The sequence below is a fragment of the Canis aureus genome, chromosome 29 (assembly GCF_053574225.1).
Source record: "Canis aureus isolate CA01 chromosome 29, VMU_Caureus_v.1.0, whole genome shotgun sequence".
In the NCBI taxonomy this organism is placed as follows: Eukaryota; Metazoa; Chordata; class Mammalia; order Carnivora; family Canidae; genus Canis; species Canis aureus.
The window spans coordinates 14,079,365-14,102,209 of record NC_135639.1 but is presented as its reverse complement, the minus strand read 5'-3'; the positions used below and the strand labels follow the sequence as shown (position 1 = coordinate 14,102,209).

General features: G+C 47.2%; 1 protein-coding gene across 1 annotated transcript; it reads left to right on the top strand.

Moving 5' to 3' along the window:
• The first annotated feature begins 1,748 nt into the window (after window positions 1-1,748).
• On the top strand, window positions 1,749-17,173 carry PNLIPRP1 (pancreatic lipase related protein 1). The gene is made up of 13 exons (XM_077877505.1): window positions 1,749-1,855; window positions 1,973-2,021; window positions 2,606-2,760; window positions 3,285-3,410; window positions 5,247-5,381; window positions 6,417-6,525; window positions 8,174-8,293; window positions 8,393-8,512; window positions 9,968-10,086; window positions 10,843-10,972; window positions 12,926-13,034; window positions 13,869-14,036; window positions 17,053-17,173. The coding sequence occupies exons 2-13, from the start codon at window positions 1,973-1,975 to the stop codon at window positions 17,114-17,116; spliced, it is 1,404 nt and encodes a 467-aa protein (XP_077733631.1). The 5' UTR covers window positions 1,749-1,855; the 3' UTR covers window positions 17,117-17,173.
• Window positions 17,174-22,845: the final 5,672 nt, after the last annotated feature.

Here is a 22,845-nt window from a genome sequence, read left to right as displayed (position 1 = left end):
AGGGAGGAGAGTTTTAAGACATGGGAATAGTAAGTGCAAAGGCCCTGAGATAGGAAAGGATTTGGCATGTTTGATGAAGGTCGATGAGGCCAATGTGGAGGGTAAAGAGAAAAGGTCCAAGAGGCAGAGAGGGTCATCTGACATCTCCTACCAACCAATTTACCTATTCATCCACCATTAGAGTATCATGAATCTCTTCACTACAATGTCAAAGAAAAGCATAGACATCTTTGACTTGCCCACAGTCTGTAAATTGCTACAGCACTTTACTAGACCACATGAGCTGATTTCCAAAGTTTAAACATCTTTTTGCTTAGGTCAACCACATGACACCAGTCTGCCGCCGTGGGGGAAAATTTATTTTCTACTTCAACTTGTTCTCTGTAGGTATCTCCCTTATTCTCTGTGGTTGAGCTTCAACAACTCTGATAGACAACTTGTTCAGATTAACTGAATGTTCAGCAAATCCTTATTTCACGCTGGTCTGAATTCAAATCCCATCTCGTCACTCATTTCCTGTGTGACTTTATCAGATTTAAGCAATTTACGTATCTCTCTGTACTTCAGTTTCCACACCCATAAAAGGGGACAAATAATGGTACCCGCTTCGTGGGGTTGTTGTAAGACATAAATTCGGTAATAGGGGTTACAGGGTGATGGGCACTGAGGGGTGAACTTGGCAGGATGAGCACTGGGTGTTATGCTAAATGTTGGCAAATGGAACTCCAATAAAAAAAAATAAAAAACAAATTCAGTAATAGGTGCCAAGTGCTCTGTCTGCACCCAGTAAGCCTCAGTGGCTATTGGCTGCTATTCTTTACAACCCCAGGGAAAGTCCTCTGCATTTCAACAGGAAGGCTGTCTTCCAGAATTTTGGTTATTCAGGCATGAACTTTGACTTTGATGCATATTTAACTCAGGGAACACAGGCGGGGGGCACTGTGGGATAGAGAACCAGTGGTGTTTGCCACGTGAAAGCTTATCTGCCTGTGGTGTGAACTGGCCGGGCTGCTCACAGATGCACGGGTCAGTGGGTCATTCATGACGGCCTCACGGGGGCCTCGTCTCATAGGACAGGTGTGCAACCTTCGGAGAGTCTGGGGAAACTGCACAGACATGACGTGATCTGATGACGTGGGCTTTTAGAGGCTCTTGAGATTAGCTGTTCAAAATTCTAGTAGGATGATAGAATAACTATTGTTTTAAACCATTATGTTTTATGTTGATTCCTTATCTAGCAATTGATAACTGGAACAGGTAGTTAATGGAGGATTATGGTATAGGCTATTGTGGGGGCTGCGGAATCTGTCTCCAAAGCTCATGTGCTTGGATATTAGACTGCCAGAAAGAGAGAGAGAGAAAGAGAGAGAGACAGACAGACAGAGAGTGAGGACAGAGAGACAGTGAGAGGAGATTTTCTTGATCAGAACTTTCAGCTGTTTGGAGGGCATTTCCACCTATTCTAAGTGAGAAATACTACCCTCCATTATTGGATTTTGCTGCTGTGTTCTTACTGGAACTTGTAAACTATTTGATGATAACATAGAAAATGGGAAAAAGGGGCCGCATTGGCTCAGAATTACATGCACAGGTACATCGGTACAAAGGTAGGGATCTTTTACCTCCTTTTAATCAAGCATTCTTTCATCTTCCCAGACTGTGGGAAGATCTGACTACTATAATTAGTCTTGTTTTGTGTATTTGAGCAGATTACAATATTAAGTGCACACAGCGTGTTCTATCATCACCTGCTGTTTCCTTGAAGCGGCCTCCAAATGATAAGGCTCCAGTATAAAAAAAAAAAAGGCCTGGGTACTTGATTGAAAGGGAGGGAAGGCCCAGAACATCCCACAGGGTAAGTCACCTCTTCTGTCCTCCCACCAGGGTTGAAGCAGATAGCCTTGAATTCCTGAGGGTCTGTGCTCATTGCTGTAATAATCGGTGAGACTGAGAATGTCCGAATTTATTGTAGATGATGAGCATCTGGACAATCGCGCTGTTTCTGCTGGGAGCAGCCAAAGGTAGGAAACGTCACACCGGCCCCTCGGGAAGGACTTAAATACAGTATCTCAGCACTGGCCAGAAAGAGCCTTACCTGTGACAGGGCTTTCAACAGGTCCGGACAACTCTGAGGTTCCAGAGAGAGGGAGGCGGGTGCTGGCACTCTGCCCGGGGAGAGAAGGCATTTTGAGGGGGACCCACTTCAGAGTATCTCCCCTCTGGCCTGTCTTCATCTCCAGGCTCTCTAGGCTAGACTTTTCGAGGTAAAGCATTAAACACCTGCCTGGGTTAACAGATTGGCTCATCAGTGACTATCATATTAGTTCAATAAATATATCCGAATTGCTGGGGATGGGACACAGCTTCTCAGTTCTGATGGTGGCTCTGAGTGGTGGCACAGCTGGGGTCTCTATGGGAAGCAATGGGACTGGTCCCAGATCAGAAGGTGCACTGGGGGTAAGAAGAGAGTGGGTAGGGAGAGGCAGGGTGTCTCCATTGTCTTCAGACTGTCCCCAGGCAGGGGAGTGAGGACCTGAATGGCTGTGACCTCCCAGGGCCCAGCCTGGGGAGCTAAGCCGTGAGCAGAGTCATCCTTTCTCTACAGCAAAGGAAGTTTGCTATGAACAAATCGGATGCTTTTCTGACGCGGAGCCCTGGGCCGGGACAGCAATCAGGCCTCTGAAAGTTCTCCCCTGGAGCCCCGAGAGAATCGGCACCCGCTTCCTGCTCTACACCAACAAGAACCCAAACAACTTTCAAGTGAGACCTCTGTCATTTTAGTGCCATTGTGACTGGGTGAAGGGTTGTGCCCACCCCCAGGCTAGAGGCTCCTTGTCTCTGTACCCTCCTCCTCCTCTATGCTCTGTCTCACCTTACCCTCCAGCTGCCCCCCTGGCCTAGCCAGATCTGGACAGAGTAGGGCTTCTGTGAAATGTTGGCTCAAAAGAATGAATGGTTCACATTTGCCAAAACCTCTCACTGGTTGTGTGATTCTGGTCTGGGGCAAAGAGCTTGCCATCTACCAAGAAACCTATGGAAGGTAAGATTGTGAACTGTAATCCAGCCCCAGTGGAGGTAGGAACTCCTGACTGGGCGGAGGCAGGGGTGGGATGGGGGTGGGACAGATGGGAAAAGGAGAGTCAGGGCGGGCTTCATGGAAGAGGTGGCTATTGTGCTAAGCTTTGAAAGGTCATGGCATTGGGACAAACAGAGATGGGGAAGGAGAGGCTGGCCTGAGTGGCTGGGCTACAAAATAATGTGACCCTTTCCCACTTTTATCACAGACTCTCCTTCCCTCTGATCCATCAACGATTGAGGCATCAAATTTTCAAACAGACAAGAAGACCCGGTTCATCATCCATGGCTTCATAGACAAGGGAGAAGAGAACTGGCTGCTGGATATGTGCAAGGTAGGGGCCGGCTCCCAGGCTCACAGTCTGCCCTGCTCCCTGCTCCCTGCTCCCCACTAATACCTCCATCTCCTTTCAGCAAGCATAGCAGATGAGCTTAAAAACACGAAATCCCTATCTAGGAGGTACCTTTATGCAATTAAAATGCCTCTCTTTGCAATACTAAGAATTTACTTCCACACCTCTGGGCTACCTTCTAGCCTGAAGCAGTGGCATCTGTTGTGCTGGCACATGTGACCATGATCTTCTGGCTAAGTCCAGAAGCAGATCTTCTGGCCAAAGATCTGCTTCCATTTTTAGGGAGGGCACTTCGTTTACCAGTAAATGAGGGATTATATTATTTTTGTTCAAGCTTCTTCTACATCCCTGAGATGATGTGTTGCTACGACCATTTATTTTAGAAACAAAGAACTTAAGATGCACCAGGAGACCAAATAACAGAATAGAAAGTGCCAAAATTATATGTGATACAGCATCTATTGGTTAGAAGGGCAGACAATAGAGGAACACACACATACACATGCACACACACGTGCATAGGCACACACACATATGCAATATACCATCATCCTTCTTTTTATGTGTACACTGATGCAATCTATTTTTCTGATTCCCAAGAATTTACCTGATCAGCCTGCCTTCCCCACACATGTTAATAATTCCCACCTATCATGCCAACAGGGAAAGTTACAAACCTAGACAATTAAAGTCGTTCTGCAGGTGGCCTTGATTTGCCAGGCTTTTAGCTCTTGCTACCTCTTCATTCCCCTTATTAAGAAATATCTTTTTTAAAGATTGTATTTATTTATTTGAGGGTGGGTGGAGCAGAGGCAGAGGCAGAGAATCCCAACCAGACTCCGCACTGAGCGTGGAGCTCCACGTGGGGCATGATCTCATGAACCTGCAATCATGACCTGAGTCAAAACCAAGAGCCGGTTGCTCAACTGACTGAGCCACTGCCACCCAGGTGCTCTTCATTAATAAATATCATAATGGATAAAACTGTAAGACATAATTTACACCCCAAATTCCTCAGGTTTTTAAGAGATTCCTCAGGGTTGCTTTAAAAATAAAGGTCCTGAGAAACAAGTCTTGGTCTGTGTGTGTGTGTGATCACACATATTAGTATCACATATGTGAAAAATTCTAAGCGCATGATAAATTCATTGCTCCATTTTAAACTCAAGCTGGTCATATGTCCTCCTTCAGAATGTCTAAGGATATATGAGTTTCTTTGACATCCAAGTCTTCCATTCAGGATTCTTCAATCTCTTTCAAATCAGTGCAGTTTTGTTCTTCGAATATCCACTGGATGTATTTCCTCCTCGAAATACTGTAAATACTTGACTGTAAAAACTTAGTAAGTGCCCAGAAGCCCGGGATGAAAGCAAGGCCAGTTATTGGCAGTGTTGCCAAGAGGCTACGGCTCAAATCTGTAAGATGGCTAGGGCTCAAGTCCATAAGGTCATTTAGACACTGGTCACCAGAGATGGCACTTGAGACTTTTCCTCTTCAAAATAAGGCTTTTCTGTGGATGCCCTTGATTTCCACCCCCCACCCCCAACAATATTACTGAATCTGGTCAAAGAAAACCAGAAAGTGGCCAGCTTTTAATTCATCTACAAGCTAGAGCGGGAATGGATTTGCCTTTTCTACAGCCCGCACCCCGAGGACTAACTCCTAACTGACTGCAGGATTCCTAACAAAGCCTAGTGTATCTTAGGCCCCAGCAAGGAAGACACAAAAACAGTAACTGTTAGCAACCACTTCTGAGCCCTGCCTGGACATGATTTTCTGTGCCCCTGTCATGACATCCTGGTGTCTCTCCAACATCAGAACATGTTCAAGGTTGAGGAGGTGAACTGCATCTGCGTGGACTGGAAGAAAGGTTCCCAAACCTCATATACACAGGCTGCCAACAACGTGCGGGTGGTGGGCGCCCAGGTGGCCCAGATGCTCAGCATGCTCTCGGTGAGTCTGCCGGCTGGGCTCCTGCTGAGGTAGGCAGTGCCCACTGGTCTCTTTTGGCCAAAGATCCAGCTGGGAATTATATATTGAAAAAAGATATAGAAAGAATGGGTGTCTGTCCGGGTATTTGCCCTGTTGAAGGTCCTGTTGATGGAGAATTTTGTTTGTCACAATCAATTCAGCTGTTTTTATCTACCCTGGCCTTCCATTTTGGCTAATTCTTTAAGACCTTAGTCCTTTCAGTGAAGTCACTAACTCTTCATGACTCTATTATGTACCAGATAAAGGCCCCAGCCACTTCTGTCTTCTAGTTAAAGAGTCTGTGGAAGAACTGATTGGTTCTAACTACTTCTGCACCCCTACAAGATTTAAAGCCAGTAGGGTTTGTTCCGGAGGCACTGAAGATCGATGAATGAGTACAAATGGGTGGATACCTCTGAGACTAACATGTGCAAACACTCATAGCTTCATGACATTTGTTTGTTCTCCAATATTTGGGGGAGGACACAGTGTCAGGAGCCCTGCTAAAAGGTCAAGAGGATGCATTCCAGGCCTGGGGGAGCTCACTGTGAAGACTTGCAATGACAACAGAGTGTGGTCAGGGTTCTAATGGGGGGACTACAGGGCTTAATAGGAGCACATGGGGGAGCAGCTAATCCAGGCTGGAGGGCTGGGGAGTGATTAAGGATTTCTCCCAGGGAGAGACATTTAAGTTGAGAGCTGATATCTAGGTTGCGTTGACATGAGCTGGGCAAGTGGTTGGGGAATGGATAGCAAGAGGAAGAGGAGCCCACAGCAGATCCAGAGATGAGAGATTATGATGTATCTGAGGCCGGAAAGTTCCCATAGGGTTTGGCAAGAATCTTGAAAAATGGGTGTTGAGTCAGGAAAGTTCTGAGGCCCTTGTAATGAGTTTGGGCTTGATCCCAAGAGTGATGGGAGCCATGGAAGGTGTTCAGCAGAGGCGCAACATTAGGTTTGCATGTTACAAAAATCACACCACAAAAATGTTCTGAAAATATAATCTTCCTTCTCCAGGCAAACTACAGCTACTCACCTTCCCAAGTCCAGCTCATCGGCCACAGCCTGGGAGCCCACGTGGCTGGGGAGGCAGGGAGCAGGACTCCAGGTCTGGGCAGGATTACAGGTAAGACCCAAGGGGCAGGCTCCAGATTTTGTCCCCAGTAACCCCAAAACACGGTGCAAGCCTGCTGCCCAGCTAGAAGCTGGCCCAAAGTAGTCTGTGACCTCAGCTGTGGTGGAGCTGGTTAGAGCCCACACAGGACATTTTAGGAAGACTCCAAGAGGCCCATCCTTGTGGAAGAAGGGGTGGTGCTTTAATTCTCCTTTGCTTCCCTTTGCTTCTTCCATTTTTGTCCCCATCCTTCCTCTCTAGATCCATGTTTCCTGGAAGTTTGGATCATTCAGCAGAACGGGGCACCCAGGGAAACAGAGAGGAAGGCTAGTGTGAACATGAGCAAACATAATTAGGAGTCCACATTGTTATTCCCTTCTCCTTTCTCTTTGAAATCAAGGGCAGGGTGGAACATGAAAATCACACATCCATTGCCTCTGCTGGTAGAGGAAACCCAGCCACCAGTCCTGCAGGTCATTCTTTTAACCCAAGCAAAGCCTTTAACGTGTAACAGCAGCAACAGAATGTATCTATATATCATCATAATAATGTAATGCTATTATCATTATTATAGTAAGCATAGATTAAGTGCCTACTTATCCCAAATACTATGCCAAGTGCTTTACATTTTCTCATTTCATCCCCAGAACTGAAGAAACAGGTTCAGGAAACTGGGTAACTGGCCCCAAATCACGGCGGAACTGAGATTCAAACCCAGTTCTGCTGTCATGTGGCTCAAGCTTCTAAGAGCTCTTACTTTTATTTTCAGCAGACAATTATGTTCATGCCTTTTCAGTTGCTCTGGCCAGATGGCTATTCATAAATTCAGGAGCCCTGCCAAGAAGGAGGAAATAATAATCATCAATATTTTACTTAAACTCCCATGATGATATGCCAGGCACTGTGCTAAAAAGCTATATATGTTATCTCATTTAATCTTATTATAACCATATTATTACCCAGATTTTATAAATGGGGAAACCAAGGCACACATACACCAAAAAGGTTGAGTGATTTGCCCAAGGTCAAGCAACTTGCCCAAGAAATAGCTGAATAGGGAGTTAGAGCCAGGCTGCCCAGTTCCAGAATCTGTGTTCTTAATTATGATACCATACTGCTTTGTCCCTTTTTCCTTCAAACTTGAGAAAAGGAAAAGAATGTTAAAGAAGAAAGATATGCAAGTGAAATGGGAGAAAATAATGTGGGGAAAAAAATCCTTGGTCAAATTTATGTTATCTTTTCTTTAAAGGTTTTATTTACTTATTCATGAAAGGCACAGAGAGAGAGGCAGAGACATAGGCAGAGGGAGAAGCAGGCTCCCTCTGGGGAGCCCAGTGCACTTGATCCCAGGACCCTGGGATCACGACCTGAGCCAAAGGCCGACACTCAACCACTGAGCCACCCAGGTGCCCTGGTCAGGCAAATTTAAATCTCTTGGCTCACCTGCCCTTCTTTATCCATGCCTCTGGAGCTCTCCTCTGAGGAGCAACATTGAAACTCTATACCCCCATATGCAATTTGCAGGGCCATGGCATTTCAGAACTTCAGAGTATAGCATCCCTTGAGTTGTGCAATGCAGAACCGGAACAACTGTACACTGTGGTCCTGCTGGTACCTATAGCCAAGTCTATTAGTCTACAGCACTGATCATCTCTTTTAGGGTTGGATCCTGTAGAAGCAAGTTTCCAGGGCACTCCTGAAGAGGTTCGACTTGATCCCACTGATGCTGACTTTGTTGATGTGATTCACACAGATGCAGCTCCCCTGATCCCATTCCTGGGTGAGCCCAATGACGCTTTAGTTGCAAACACGTGCAATAATGTTTGAACCAAAAGAGCCCTGTGTGGTGAAAAGCTCATTGCTGCTCCAAACATTTCAGGTTTTGGAACAAGCCAACAGATGGGTCACCTTGACTTCTTCCCCAATGGTGGAGAGGAAATGCCAGGATGCAAGAAGAATGCCCTGTCACAGATCGTGGACCTAGATGGCATTTGGGAAGGTAAAGCCCAAGCAGAACGGGGCGTCACTTCCCTGGGGTGAGCAGTATCTTCTGCATAAAAAAACTTCAAAAATGAAAACACATCACTCTTTAAAAATAGATGATTCCCCCTTCTGGATCTTACTTCTGAAAAAAATATGCCCGCATATTATTTGTTATATATTCAATCTACTGATTTTATACTTCCTTAAAACACAGTCGCGGGTGTCCTAGACTGTACAAGCAACAAAGAATGACAAAACTCTTGCTTAAAGCCATTATTCCAGCAACCAACTGGTAGCTACCTAATGAAGAAAAGAAATACCATGCAAGTAAATATCCTGGCTCTAAGAATTTTTCTGCCAATTCTCCCTCGCGAGTCAGTGATATTGTTTAAGCTCATGTAACTGGGTTCAATTCTATAGCCAAAAAGAGAATGTTCACCAGTCATTTCCATGGCAAAGCCATTTGCACAGTGAGAGTCACTACTCCTTTATGTTGGGTCAGGATAAGAAACTATCACCGGTAGGGAAGGCTACGCAGAGACTGTGCTATTCGATGTGATTATTCTTCATTGTTGGTGGAGCACACCTAGGGAGGAGGAGCGCCTTCAGATACAGATTCTATCTGGTCAAAAGGACAAGGGATAAGGGAACTTTTCAGCCCGATTCATCAGTTGGCACCACACAGATTTAAAACTTTGGTGGTCTGACCAAATGCAATGAGTAAGATTTTTATTGAATTGGATCAAAATGGCTCAACAAGAATGGATGCCATCAAAGCAAACATTAAGTATGCTGGTTTATGTGTTTGTCTCTTAAACAGCCTCAGGTGGGTTTACATGGATAGAGTTGCCCAAAGTCTCCATCAGTAATGGTCGCATCTAGCAGGTGTGCTATGACCTCTGTCACTTGACAGGAACTCTAGGGGCCAAAGATGGCTATCAGCAAAGTCAAGATGCCATGAAAGGGAGAGAAAAGCCATCTAAAGCCACTTGACTCTCCTTTCTGTTTGCCTAAACACAGCATGAAGATGTCCTTGCTTTGGTTTTGTCATGTCTGAGAGGTCATGTCACATCTGGCTGTGTCTTCAAGGACCTCCAGCCTGGTGCCTGGGACACAGGATGGCACAAGGCTTAGAGGCATGGGCTCAAGCACCAGATAGGCTTGGCTTCAACTCCCAGTTCTGCCCCTCACTAGCTATAATCTGTACATCTGAGGCTGTAATCTGTATATCATTCTGCACTTAGGGACGGTGAGGATTACAGGGATAATGCATGTAAAGTACTCAGATCATTGCCCGGCACACAGAAAGCTGCCTCTTTATGTTAGCTGTCATTTATTTTGGACTTACCTTAAATTTACCTAACTTTAAATTTCTGAAAATATGGTTCCACTTTAGAACCTCTCGACATGGAAAGAGAGAAGTCATTGGCCCCCCAACCACCCGTGCAGACTTCCTTGTTTCTTTCTCCAGGAACTCGGGACTTCGTGGCTTGCAATCACCTGAGAAGTTACAAGTATTACTCAGAGAGCATCCTCAACCCTGATGGATTTGCTTCCTACCCCTGTGCTTCCTACAGGGCCTTTGAATCTGTAAGCTATCGTCCTTCCTTGAGTCCCTCCGTGGGACGGTTGTCCTGCTGTGTTGGGAATTTGCAGTTTCTGACCATCTCTTACTTGTTTTGCATTGCCCTCCAGAGTTTATGATCCTGGGAAGCAGAGAGGCAGGAGGTGGCTAAAATTCTAGATAAGTCATGTGGGTGAGGAAATCGCTGGGGCACCAGAAGAATAATCATTTCAATGATCTAGAAAGGTTTCCTGCAGAAGGCAATGTTTGAATCTGGCTTGAAAAATCTAAGAGTTTAGGAGGAAGAGAAGGAGTGCACATTTCTGCTGAGGGTAGAGCAAAACTAGAGCAAGAACAGAAGAACATATGCGAGAAAAATTCATACGCCAGAGAGAAGGAAAAGTGGATGCTCGGGTTATGGATGCCAGGCTGGGGGTTCAGGCCTCTGAAATTGGCCACAGAATATTTACACCACGGAAATTGGCAAATGCTACACTCAGGACTTTTTGTCAAAGAGCTGGCTGTCAATCATTCAAGAGCACATTACGTGATGGGAGGTGTCGTTGATCTGACGTGGGGCCCAGGCATCAGTATATCCTAACGTGATGTACCTCAGGCTTGGGGGTCCTGTCCTGGGTGAAAGTAAATTAGAAATCATCTATCTCAATCTCCTTCCTGTTACAGGTGAGGGAACTCAGGCTGTAGAATTGCTCTCCCAGATGTGTGGGTCATAAAAAGATAGATTTACATCTTACAGCTGGCTCTCTCTCTTTTCTCCTTAGAACAAGTGCTTCCCCTGCCCAGATCAAGGGTGCCCACAGATGGGTCACTATGCTGATAAATTTGCTGTCAAGACAAGTGATGAGACACAGAAATACTTCCTGAACACCGGAGATTCCAGCAATTTTGCTCGTAAGTTTTACCTTGACCCTGCTCACCCATGTCAAGAGAGTTTAGCTTCTGTTAGACAAGAAGGGCTTATCTCTAACCTGAAATATTTGTGAACACATTCTTAGTGAAATAACACATCTGTCCAAATAATCCTATTGAAGACTCAACTAAGGATTTAGGAAGAGTTTGCATTTCTTCCATTGTGTGATTATAGCATGAAATGAGTAGAAGCATAAATAATGAGATAATAGCAACTTACATATCCTCTGTGGCAGTTTTTACCACTGAATTTTTATCATTCCACAGTTCATTATTCTTTTTATTTTTAATATTGTGTCATGCACACCTGTTCTTCTATTCATTCATCAAACATTTATTTGGTACAGCTCTTTGCTGGGCTGAGTCCCTTAAGAAGCACAGTTCCCATTTCCCCATTCCCTCTCTCTGTCCCTCCCTGATGCCCCTGGTAGGGGTCCCTCTCTGGTGGAGAGTGGGTGGGCATCAGGAAGGGTTGATTTATTTCCAAATTATCCTGAATCATCTAGGACGTAGGATAGAGACAGGATGCAGTTGGGCCACTCTGTGCCAACCTGCCCTGTGACAATTCCCTAAGAAGTTGCACTAAAAAAGACACTGTGCTTATATAAAGATATAAATATAACATATGTCTTATCTAGGTTTTTAAGTCAGGTTTATTGAGGTACAATTTATATACAGCAAAATTCACCCACCGTAGTGCAGAGTTCTAGGAGTTTTGATAGCTGAGAGCCATGTAACCGTCTCTGCAATCAAGATGTAGAACACTTCTAACACTATACATATTTTAAAAAAAAGACACTGGTTAATCAATCCTTCTACTGTTGTAGGGATGCATAAAATGCTGGCCCATATTTTAAAACAACAAATTAAACATTCAAAAACCACATATTCATTCCTCAACCAACACTTATTTATGAACCACAGACTATGCTAGACACTGGAGCTACAGGGATGAGCAAGACACTCCATGTGTGAAATGTACACCCCAGCAGAGAAAGCAGAAACTGAGCAAGCAGCTAGTGTGCCTGGGCTTGGTGGGTTGCTTCTGAAGCACTCTGTTGCTTCTGTGGCTTCTGAGGACCTGACCCTGCCCAGACGAAGGGGCAGGGGCAATATCTCTGAGGACATGAAAGCCAAGTAGGAGTTAGACAAATGATGTGTGTGTGCATTTATGTACATATGTGTGTGGGTATGTGCATGTGTGTGTGCTTGTGTGCATGTGTTTATGTGTGTGGGGGTTGTGGTTATATGTGTCTAGGTTGTATACATATGTCTATATGTATGTGAGTATATGTAAGTGTGAATATGTGGTTATACATGTGTAGGTTGTGTGCACTTGTGCTCATGGGCACAGACAGTATCCCTGGTATAAATCTGGGTAACAACTGGGTCTCACTCTGTTCTGGACACCACCCAAGGTACTGGGGATGCGCAGATAGGACACAGACCCTGCTCTGGTGCTCGCAGGACTGCACTCTTGAGCCACCTTTCCAAACATGGGAACGAGCCCTTGTCCCTTCTCTTTTCATCTTATCTCATAGTGTGGTGCCCCTAGTGTGGAGCTGTCCCACAGAACTTTCTGCAATGATGGAAATACCCTCTGCTGTCCAATACAGTAGCCAGTAGCCACATGTGGCAATTTAGCACTTGAAATGTGGCTAGTACAACTGAGGAATTACTTTTTGGTCTTACTTAATTTGGATTTAAATTTAAGCAGCCACATGTGGGTAGTGGTCCTTTTACTGGGCAATGCAGATCTAGAGGGGATACTACTAGATACATACTTCTCCATATAGCCTGGTTTGAGTTGTAGATTAACAGGTAGGATTTCTCATACTTTGATGCCTCAATGTAAGATATGGGGACAGGATTCTGAAGTTTGGGTCAACTGTTTTGTGCATGAGTCAATTGTACTCTTTTCTATCCCCTGTGCAGGCTGGAGATACGGGGTTTCTATAACATTGTCTGGGAAAAGAGCCACTGGTCAGGCTAAAGTTGCTTTGTTTGGAAGTAAGGGAAATACTCATCAATTCAATATCTTCAAGTAAGTTTCCTCTTTCAGCGTCACGTCTCACTGGATGCTATACATGGCCTTCAAATCGATGTACTGAAATGCTTATCATCTCTTTATCAATTGATTTAAAATTATTTACTTTATGTGATAAAGTCAATTTCAGACTTCTGCTGACAATTTTCTTCTCAATTATAAATCCACGCATTTAGATTTTTCTCTTTCAATAGATCCATTTTTAAAAATGGATTTTTAGAAGAATATATCTAGTATTACCCCAGGTGTCATGTTTCCTGATTAGCATAGTAACACATGTTGGTTTTGTTAAACTAAGTAGATAACTTATTACTAGACAAATAATTCTCCTAGAAAAAAAAATAATATGAAGGAATTTTTTAAAAGGTTTTATTTATAATAAATAAATAAATAAATAAATAAATAAATAAATAAATAAAGATTTTATTTATTCATGAGAGACCCAGAGAGAGAGGCAGAGACACAGGAGGAGGGAGAAGCAGACTCTCTGTGGAAGTCTGTTGTGGGACTCGAACCCAGGATCCTGGGATCACCACCTGAGCCAAAGGCAGACAGATACTCAACCGCTGAGCCACCCAGGCATCCCTATGGAGGAATTATATAGTTTTCTATATGAATATTTTGAGTAGAAATTAACTTGAGTTTGAGAAAACAATATTCAAATAATAGTGTCAGGCTGCTGGCATAGAGCTGGCTTCTCTGTTTCTCCATCCTTTGAGAATTAATTTAGAAAAATGATCTCATTAATCTCGATAGAAAAAAGTGGTATGGCCTTAACTGCCATTGGAACTTGTTTCTATGCATGAGAATGTTTTATCTCTTTATTTCAAGGGGGATTCTCAAACCAGGCTCTACTCATTCCAATGAGTTTGATGCAAAGCTTGATGTTGGAACAATTGAGAAAGTCAAGTTTCTTTGGAATAACAACGTGGTAAACCCAACCTTTCCCAAAGTGGGTGCAGCCAAGATCACCGTGCAAAAGGGAGAGGAGAAAACAGTGTATGTATATCTTTGCTGGATTGTGTCTAAGGATGTTGGTAGAGATTGGTGCTTGTATTGGCAACTCACCCCAGAAAGTTAGTCCTGGCTCAGCCAGAAAAGCCAAGACAATCTATCCATCATGGGCAAACAAGCAACTGATAGACAGCATAAAGCATTTCTATTAAGTGGTCTCAGCCTTATCTGAGAAAGATACAGATGGAATCACCCTGTCTTCAAGGAAAACTAAGGAAGAAAAATGAGAAAGAGAGAAAGAAATAATTTCTGAGAGTATAAGGTTATAAGTATGAGCTAGAGAGTAGCTGCCTTTTAAAGAGGGGAAGATCACAAAATTTCAGGGTAATAAAAAAAAGCAATTTTAGCAAAAGATATAAAATCTGAGATAGGACAGGAGAGAGCTGAGTTAGCTATCCTTGTAGGATCTTTAGCTTGACTTTCAGTGTCCTTTGCTGTGGCAGCTGGAGGGATGTGGGCACAGTGACCCGATGGGGGTAGAGCTATTGTCCCCAAGGCTGGGACCAGAATTGTGGTCAGCAGAACCCTCCTGGGGTGGCTTTGTGGAAAGGGATCTGGGAACACGGTCACTGATGGTCTTGGGGTTTGGGAGGTTAGGTGAGGTTGCTAAACTCCGGCCTCAGAGAATGGGACTCCCCAGGTGGGGAGGGTGGGTTGGCCAACCTCCCAGCTGCACCTCAGGTTGGATGACTCCTGTGAGGTCCTCCAACTCCCTATGAGTCGGGGAGGACAGAGGGGCTGGCCCAGCCAAGTGGTGAGCAGAATGAGGATCTCTCAGCTAGAGCAGAGCACTGAGGGAGCCAGTGGAGAGCCCTCTGCAGGCTGTGCGTGCAGCCAGGGGCTCCCTGTCCACCCCCATCAGAGGACAATGAGCCTCTAAAGTCAGTGCCCAGGGCCCCAGTCGGAATTGGACCATGGCCTGATTCCTGGGATTCTGTGATTAAAAAGGTGTCAGAAGAAGATGGTATCATTAGAGCCTTAAAAATGCAGAGTGTTCCCAAGAGATGACTTGCTCACAGGCAGATCTGAAGAAGGACACAGATACAAGACCAAATCAGGGCATTGTAACTTCCAGGTTGTCAAAGGAAAGGCCGTGACTTTATGCACTTTCTAAAAATGGAACAGAATGTACTCGGGGCCACCCGTGAGGCCCTGAGTCCACCAGCTGCCATCTGAACCCTCCAGTGGCCTGAGTCCCTGAGTCCCTTCTTCCCCTGCCTGTCAACTGCAGAGGAAATCTATCTTAAGAGAAGCCAGATGTTGGACATCAGATGTTTAAGATAAAGTCAGATCAAAATCATCATCAAACATCACAAACTACTATGGGGAGTAAAAAAAAGCTGAATTTGTCAAATTACTCATATATTTTGCTGTTAGGAAAACGGCTAGTAAGCACATTTAAAAAAAAAACCATCGTCATTGGGAGGCAACAGAAAATCAAGCTTTTAATCCAAGCGCTTCTCAGATACCCTTCAAATTCTTCTAGTTGCCCCATTAAGGTCGCAAGTCCCGCTAAGGAGCCTGCTGACTAGAATTCCTCCCCAGTGACATGACATCAAAAGATAAATGTAGTTCTCACTCTCTTCGTTTCTTTCCCACTCCCAGCATCTTCTTCCCTCTTTCCTCTCTGACTTTATAAACTACCTACTGTATGTCTACAAAATGGTAGGGGACGCAAAGGCAGATCCTGCTGTTGAAAAGTTAGCGTGTTAACTGTTGAGCTCAACTGGACCTAAAGCTCACGTGCAAAGGCAAAGGACAGAAAAAAGAACTCACCTGAGGCTGCCCAAGGAGTGTGGCTGGAGAGAAAGGCAGGGAGCCAGGGTGCCGGGTGGGGAGGTGGTGATGAGAGGAGGCCACGAGGATCTCCTGGGCTGAGGGATTTCCACCGGGAAGAATGTGAGCAGCGGCAATGGGCTTGATGTGTGAGGGGCAGGGGGCGCCCAGACCACAGATGGCAGGGCTCAAGGTGCAATAGGATTGGAGACAGGGTTAGGGCAGCTAGGAAAGACAAATGAGATACAAAAGGGACCGTGGTGAAGATGAGGATGAAAGCCTGACAAAGCCTCAGAGATCAAAGATCGTGAGGCCCAAGAAGTTCATGGTTCTTGGAATAATAGTGATGATAGCCCCTTATATCTGCATTGGTTTAAAAAAAATCAATTTATAAAGCTTTTTTACATTTACCATCATGAGATGTTGCATTATTAACATGGGATTCTCAGCAATCACGAGAGGGAACCATGCCCTCTCCTACAAATGAAGACACCGATGCTCAGAGACTCAAGTAATCCCTGGTAGGCGGGGGGTGGAGCCCAAAGAGAAAGGTTCACGGACTCCAGGTGTGGAAGGCAAGGTCCAGGGAGGTGTGAAGTGTGACTTTGCCCTGGACAATGTGGACTGTGGCATCAGATAGACCTGTATTTGCACCTTCTTCCATTTACTGGGAGCCCGTTGTGCCTCAGCTTCTCCTCCTATAACGTGGGGGCTCATAGGAATACCTCCTCTCACACGTGTGGTGAGGATGAAGTCTGCACAAGTGGGTCAGTTAGCGCCAGGGCCGGGGCAAGTCAGAGCCCAATTTAGTGTAGCCAGTAGAAGGTTCAATCCCATCTCCAGAGTGGCTCAGGCCAGAGCGAGCCCTTCTGTAAACCAGTGTGCGGTGCTCAAGGAGGGCCCACGGGTCCTTGTGGAGAAGGAGGCCAATGAGAGGTCTTGTCACTGCCTCATGGCCCAACGGTCCTGTCAGCCTGAGGCCCCAGAGACCAGGGCTGCTCTGAGCAACAGCCGACAGGGGACCTTGTCGCAGACACCAGCCACCTACCTGTCTCACTGGAAGCGCCAAGGCAATGGGTTCTCCAGGAACAGGGTCAGGCGGCGACCCTAGTGTTTCCCTCATTCCTTGTGAATTGTAAAAAAAACCAGCCATTACCGTTTCTTAACGACTCACAACTCTACGTAAAGCTCACAACACTTACAAAGCTCTCATTTTGGTCTGCAGGCACAGCTTCTGCAGCGAAAGCACCGTGAGGGAGGATGTTCTGCTCACCCTCACGCCCTGTTAACGTCCAGGCGCAACCCGGGCACCGTGTTAACGGCAATAAAAACCACTGATGCATCTACCCACTCCCACGTCTGTCGCTGCTGTCAGCTGACCTCTGGGGGGACATTTGGGAACAGGCCATTTAAATAAGTTCTGAGTGTTTCCAGGCTTTTGGGTTTCTTGCTATGACTCTGACCACACACTCACTTCTTCTCACCTTCTGTGGCCTTCATGTTCACTGTCTGCTCCTCACCTCAGGGGGTGGCATAGAACCGCTGGAGTATGGCTTCCAGGGGCCTCGGCAGGGCCTTTAGCCCTGATCCTCATCTTACAGGTGAGAAAAGGGAGGCCCAGGGAGGGGGAGGTAAGCATTCGAGTACTGAGTGAGTCAGGGTCCCTTGAGGACTGAGGGCCCATTCCCTGACTCTGGTTCTAGAGCTCATCCCTGACTCTGATCACCCTGAGGGATCGTGGAAAGGCCGTGCTACGATGTGGCCTCTCTGCGATGATGAAACTACTTGTAGCCCTGTCTCTGGTGGCCTATTTGCTGCGCACTGACAGGCTCCCGGCCCCTACTCTTCCTGGGCTCCAGTAGGTGCCATCCCCACACAGCGCTCAGCACTGAGGAGGGATGGCTTTGGAGAGGAACGCCTGGCACTGGCCCCTGCTGAGGAGGGACTTTTCAGTCATCCAATCAGCTGGGGCCACCAGGGTACTCTCAACCAATCAGACGTGCCATGAGCCCCACCCACATAGGTATTCTTCACCTGGAAGTAGAGGGTGTCCTTCAAGGTGGCCCAGCCCATCCCATAAGCAGTTCCTGGAGCTTTGCAGGCCCAGAAAGGTCACCACCTCCCCTAAGTGACTCCCCTTTTGGTCACCAGGCCTCACATCACATCACAACAGTTTTGGTGCCTTGGATTCTGCTCCTCACCATTGGTGGCACATCAAGTGGTGATTGAGCTTCAAACTTGAATGTGACTGGACTCCAGATTGCTCCTTGAAAGCAGCTGCTGGGGTAAGGATTAAGGAAATGACTGTAGTCAGGGTCTCACAGTGAAGGGCACAAGGTCAGTGGTCAATCATGGTGTAATGAGGAGGGTACTGAAGATGTTGGTGGTGGTAGGGGGACATGCAGGACCTTGGGTCGGGACACCGAGCAGGAGAGCACAAGGCCTGGGGCTGAGGCCCCTTTGCCACAGTTTTGCCCAGCGCTGGCCCTGAACCCACACCCTGAGCAAGGAAGCACCATGTTGGCAGAAGAGCTCAATCAGTGGAATGCAGACTCTGTAAACACCACCAAATGCCAGCTCTGCACCAGCTTCTAGAACCTGAGGAAGCAGAAGACTTGAATTCAGTCCCAGAGGTGTACACACTCATAAGGGAGCCCAGCACCTAGATAAACACCACCATGCCACCAGATAGCGCAAAAAAGAAGCATGTCCCAGGACAGGGTGGTCCAGGAGAGGGAGGACCAAGATGAAGAAGACTCTAGAGAGCTGTTGGTTCAAGACCCATGTTTGCAGGAAGATGGCCTACTGAGACTGCAGGCTGGTAGTCAGCTAGGAGGAGACAGCCCTGCAGGTATGCAGACACCAGGTGATGAGGACCATATGAGGGTGGTGAGTGGAACTAAAGCAGAAAGGGTGAGCCTTTCGGTTGACCATGAGCCCTTCTCTCTGGTCAAGGACAACCTGGTTCACCTGCTCCCCAGACTGACAGACATGGCCAAAGACTTGGGGAAAATGATTTTTAAAGATTGCGGTACAGAGGGAGGAAGGCAGCTGGGGAGACTCCCCAAGGCTGTGCGCTACGACACGAGCACTCAGCCCAGGCCCGGCCCTGAGCCACAGGGGACCTGGGGTGACTTGGGTCCCAACTGCAGGTACAGTGGTGGCCATAAGCTCCAGGGGCAGGGGAGCAGCTGGTGGAGACCCCAGTAGAGGGGGGCTAGGCCCCTTCTCTCTCCTCCCACATTCTTTCTCTCAAATGCATGTCCTGTTATCAAATGCACAGCTGGAGAAAACTCCCAGGAAGGCAGAGAACAGCAGGTCCAAGATCACTGCTGTGTATTTTGGCTACTTATTGATGTGGTTCTGGAGCATCCACTTCCTGACACCATGGGCAGGGGACCAAGCTCAGCCACACAGATCCACAACCCAAATACACCTTCCTGGGAAGGTAGGGAGTTTGGGGCTCTCTGTAGTTCCCCTGGGGTCCCACCTGCAGTGTCCTTGTGACCCAAACCAAATCTGGTCCACTTGCCGGATTTTAGGGACACAGGCAGAGAGAGAAGCAGGCTCCATGCAGGGAGCCCAATGTGGAACTCGATCCCGGGACTCCAGGATCACACCGTAGGCCAAAGGCAGGCACTAAACCACTGAACCACCCAGATGTCCCATCACGTTCAGTTTATTAGCATAAAGGACATTCAGTCTGTCTGGAAGCAAGGGAAAAGGCACGGAGCCCGCTCAGGGCTCCAGTTAAGCCAGGTGACCCTGAACAAGGGGTTTCTGTAGAGGCTGCTTTTAGGCAACAGGCTTCAGCTATGGAAACTTGATCAACGCTCACAGGCCCACACTGACCACCAAGCTGAATGCACACAGGCTTATTCAGCGACCCCCCTCAAAACAGCCATGGGCCCTCACTGGCCAATTACAACCAGGCACAGTTCCTAAGATTACCCAAAAATAGGTCCAATTCTATTGTTCCCCAAACTCCCTCACTCTGCCCTCTAACCGTGGCTCCCTCCCCACCGCCTTGTGCAGACAGTCTCTCCCTTGCAGTGTATTCAATAAACTTCTCTTTTGTTCCACCTTGGGAGTCTTTCACTGCCCTGCACCACCAGCCCCCAGCCCACAGAGCACCCCACAATTTCCACCTCTCCGGGTGTCAGCTTCCTCCCCTGTCACATGGAGGCCACAGCTCCAGCCCTGCCTTCCTGGTGCTGTTGTCTTAAGGATCTCCCAAGAGAATAACACCTCCACAGGAAGGAAGGTTCTGTCCTTAAGTTAGTGCCAGTGCCCTGCCAAGTGAGCAAGGCAACCCAAGGAATGTGGTCACCGTCTGTCCCTGGACTCAGAGCCACCAGAAGGCTGCGGGCATGCAGCAGTGCTCGGCCTCTGCATGCACGCACCCTGGCTCTGCATGCACATGCCAAGGTGGGGAGGCTGGCTGTGTCCCCTGGGGCCTCCGAGGACTCAATGGGCAGAGGGCTGGCAAGGCCCGCTGCATCCTGGCTACAAACCAGACTCACGGGCTCACTTGGGAGCTTAAAAAAGGGAGGGATGGGGGTGGTAATCCCAGGCCCCATCCTAACTGAGAATAATCTCAGGCACAAGCATTTAAAAAAAAAAAAAAAAAGAAAGAAAAGCTCTCAGGTGATTCTCATGTGCAGCCTATAAAGTCCACCCTGGGGGCACCTGGGTGGCTCAGCGGTTGAGCCTCTGCCTTTGGCTCGGGGCACGATACGAGGTCCGGGGTTCAAGTCCCACATCGGGCTCCTTTGGGGAGTCTGCTTCTCCCTCTGTCGATGCCTCTACCTCTCTCTGTGTGTCTCTCATGAGTAAATAAAAAACCTTAAAAATAAAAAAACCCCACCCTGACACAATAGTTCCATGATAAACAGGAGTCTTTGTTTGGCTCTCAAGGTTCCAGACATAGATTCTTCTCTGAGAAGTTATTAATTTTGTGTTATTATTTTTAAAAGATTTATTTATTTATTTATTTATTTATTTATTTATGAGAGAGAGAGCACAAGCAGGAGTGGGGGGGGGAAGGCAGAGGGAGAGAGAGAAGCAAACTCCCTGCTGAGCAGGGTGCCCAATGCGAGGCTCCATCTCAGGACATTGGGATCATGACCTGAGCTGAAGGCAGGAACTTAACCTACTGAGTCATCCAGAATCTGTTCATGCATCCGTCCTTCCAGCAGTCGCTGGCACTCTTCGCGATGCTTGGCTTGCAGAAACGTCACCCGATCTTCTTCATGTTCACACAGGATTCTTACTGTGCATCCATGTCTCTCTGTCCAAATTTCCCCTTTTTTGTAAGGACAGTAATCGTACTGGATTAGGACTCACCCTACTTCCCTCACATCTCCCTGTCAAGATCCTATTTCCAAGTAAGGTCATATTCTGAGGTCCTGGCTGTTAGGACTCCAGCATATCTTTTCGGTGAAGAACATAGTTCAACCCATAACCTCATATCCCCGCTTCGGAGTTTAGACTCTGCTAAATGCTGACCGTCCCCCCATCCACCACATACCCCCAGGATGCTCTCTTTACTACATAACTGGTACACAAGGCCCTCCATGGGCTTTCTCCTCTATCCTAGTGTCTTTGTTCATTTTTTTAAAGATTTATTTATTTATGAGAGAGAGAGAGAGAGAGAGAGGCAGACACATAGGCAGAGGGAGAAGCAGGCTCCTCACAAGGACTAGATCCCAGATCCCGGGATCAGAACCTCAGCCGAAGGCAGGTGCCCAGCCACTGAGCCACTCAGGCGTTCATTTCTAATTGTGTATTTACTTGTAGGCAATCAGTGTCTGTGCCCCCTGGGGCCATTAGCCCCGTGAGGGCAGGGAAGGAGCATGTTCTGTTCACTGCTGTCCCCTCAAGCCTGGAAGAGCATCCAGCATGTTGTAGCCACGTACAAATGAGCATGAGTGCATGAGACAACCCATCAAACATGCACCTGAAGGCAACAAGGGGCCACCCACAGGACAAAGCCAGGAGGAAGCTGGGGGAGATGACTGGAGGGGAGATGCATTGGCTAGAGAGAGGTGAGGCCAACTGCTGCAGGACCAGAGCAGGGGGGATGGAGGGGAGGGAACAGATGAAAGAAGTGTCGAAGGAGAGGAACAGACAAGTTTCAAGAGATCTCAGGGCATAGAAGGAGGACCCAAGCTGCCCCCTTCCCTGGGCAGCTACTGTACCAGCTGGAGGCACCCCCAGCCCTGACCCTGGTGCCTGCCAACATGCGGCCAGTTAATGTCTTTTCCCACAGGTGCTGGCCTTCCCTTCCTTCCCAGGACAGACAGTGGGCAGAAAGTTAGAACTTCAGAACCTCAGGCCTCCAGAGAGAATGGGGTGCTGAGCTGGCCCTGCCCTGTGCGGGCAAGTAGGAGGCAGCCGGGGACTGCACTGGCCTACCTTGGGCCACCTTCACAAAGAAACCAATCAGGCTCTTGGATGCTTGGGAGCACCCAATAGGGTCCACCTCAGCCACTGGTAACTGTGGTAGGGGTGCCCAACCCTCCCTGAGGGGCAGCTTAGTACAGAGATAATGTCCCTAAATTGAGAAGTCAGTGCAGATATTGTCCAACCACAGCACAGCAGCCTGGGAAGAAATACTCCAACCCCTCTTTCCTCCTACCCTCTGATCTTCCTGTGGTGCCTCCTGTTCGCTCAACCCAACCAGAAGGCCAAGGGCATGTAACCTAGGGAGGCAGTCCATGGAGGAGGGCACAGATCAGGGAGGAGATGGCAGGAGACATCTAGGAGCTACCTAGCTCAACAACCCAATGAGTCATGAGCTTCCAATGTCCCATTCTTCCACCCAGTAAATGTTTGTTGATTACCTAGTATCTACCAGGTACTGTGCTAGGCTCTGGAGGCAGAAATGAGTGTAGAGACCTTGACCCTGACATGAAGGTATGATCCAAACAAATAATCATGGAAATATAATTACCAACTGGGATGCATTCTATGAAAGAAAAAATCAGGGCAGTGATAGATGTAAAGAAAGATCTGG

Excerpts from the sequence above, each read along its gene's own strand:
- PNLIPRP1 (XM_077877505.1), top strand. The coding sequence starts at position 1,973 with ATGATGAGCATCTGGACAATCGCGCTGTTTCTGCTGGGAGCAGCCAAA. Across the intron at positions 2,022-2,605 it reads TCTGCTGGGAGCAGCCAAAG|CAAAGGAAGTTTGCTATGAA; the intron begins GTAGGAAACGTC and ends CTTTCTCTACAG. Across the intron at positions 8,294-8,392 it reads TCCCCTGATCCCATTCCTGG|GTTTTGGAACAAGCCAACAG; the intron begins GTGAGCCCAATG and ends CAAACATTTCAG.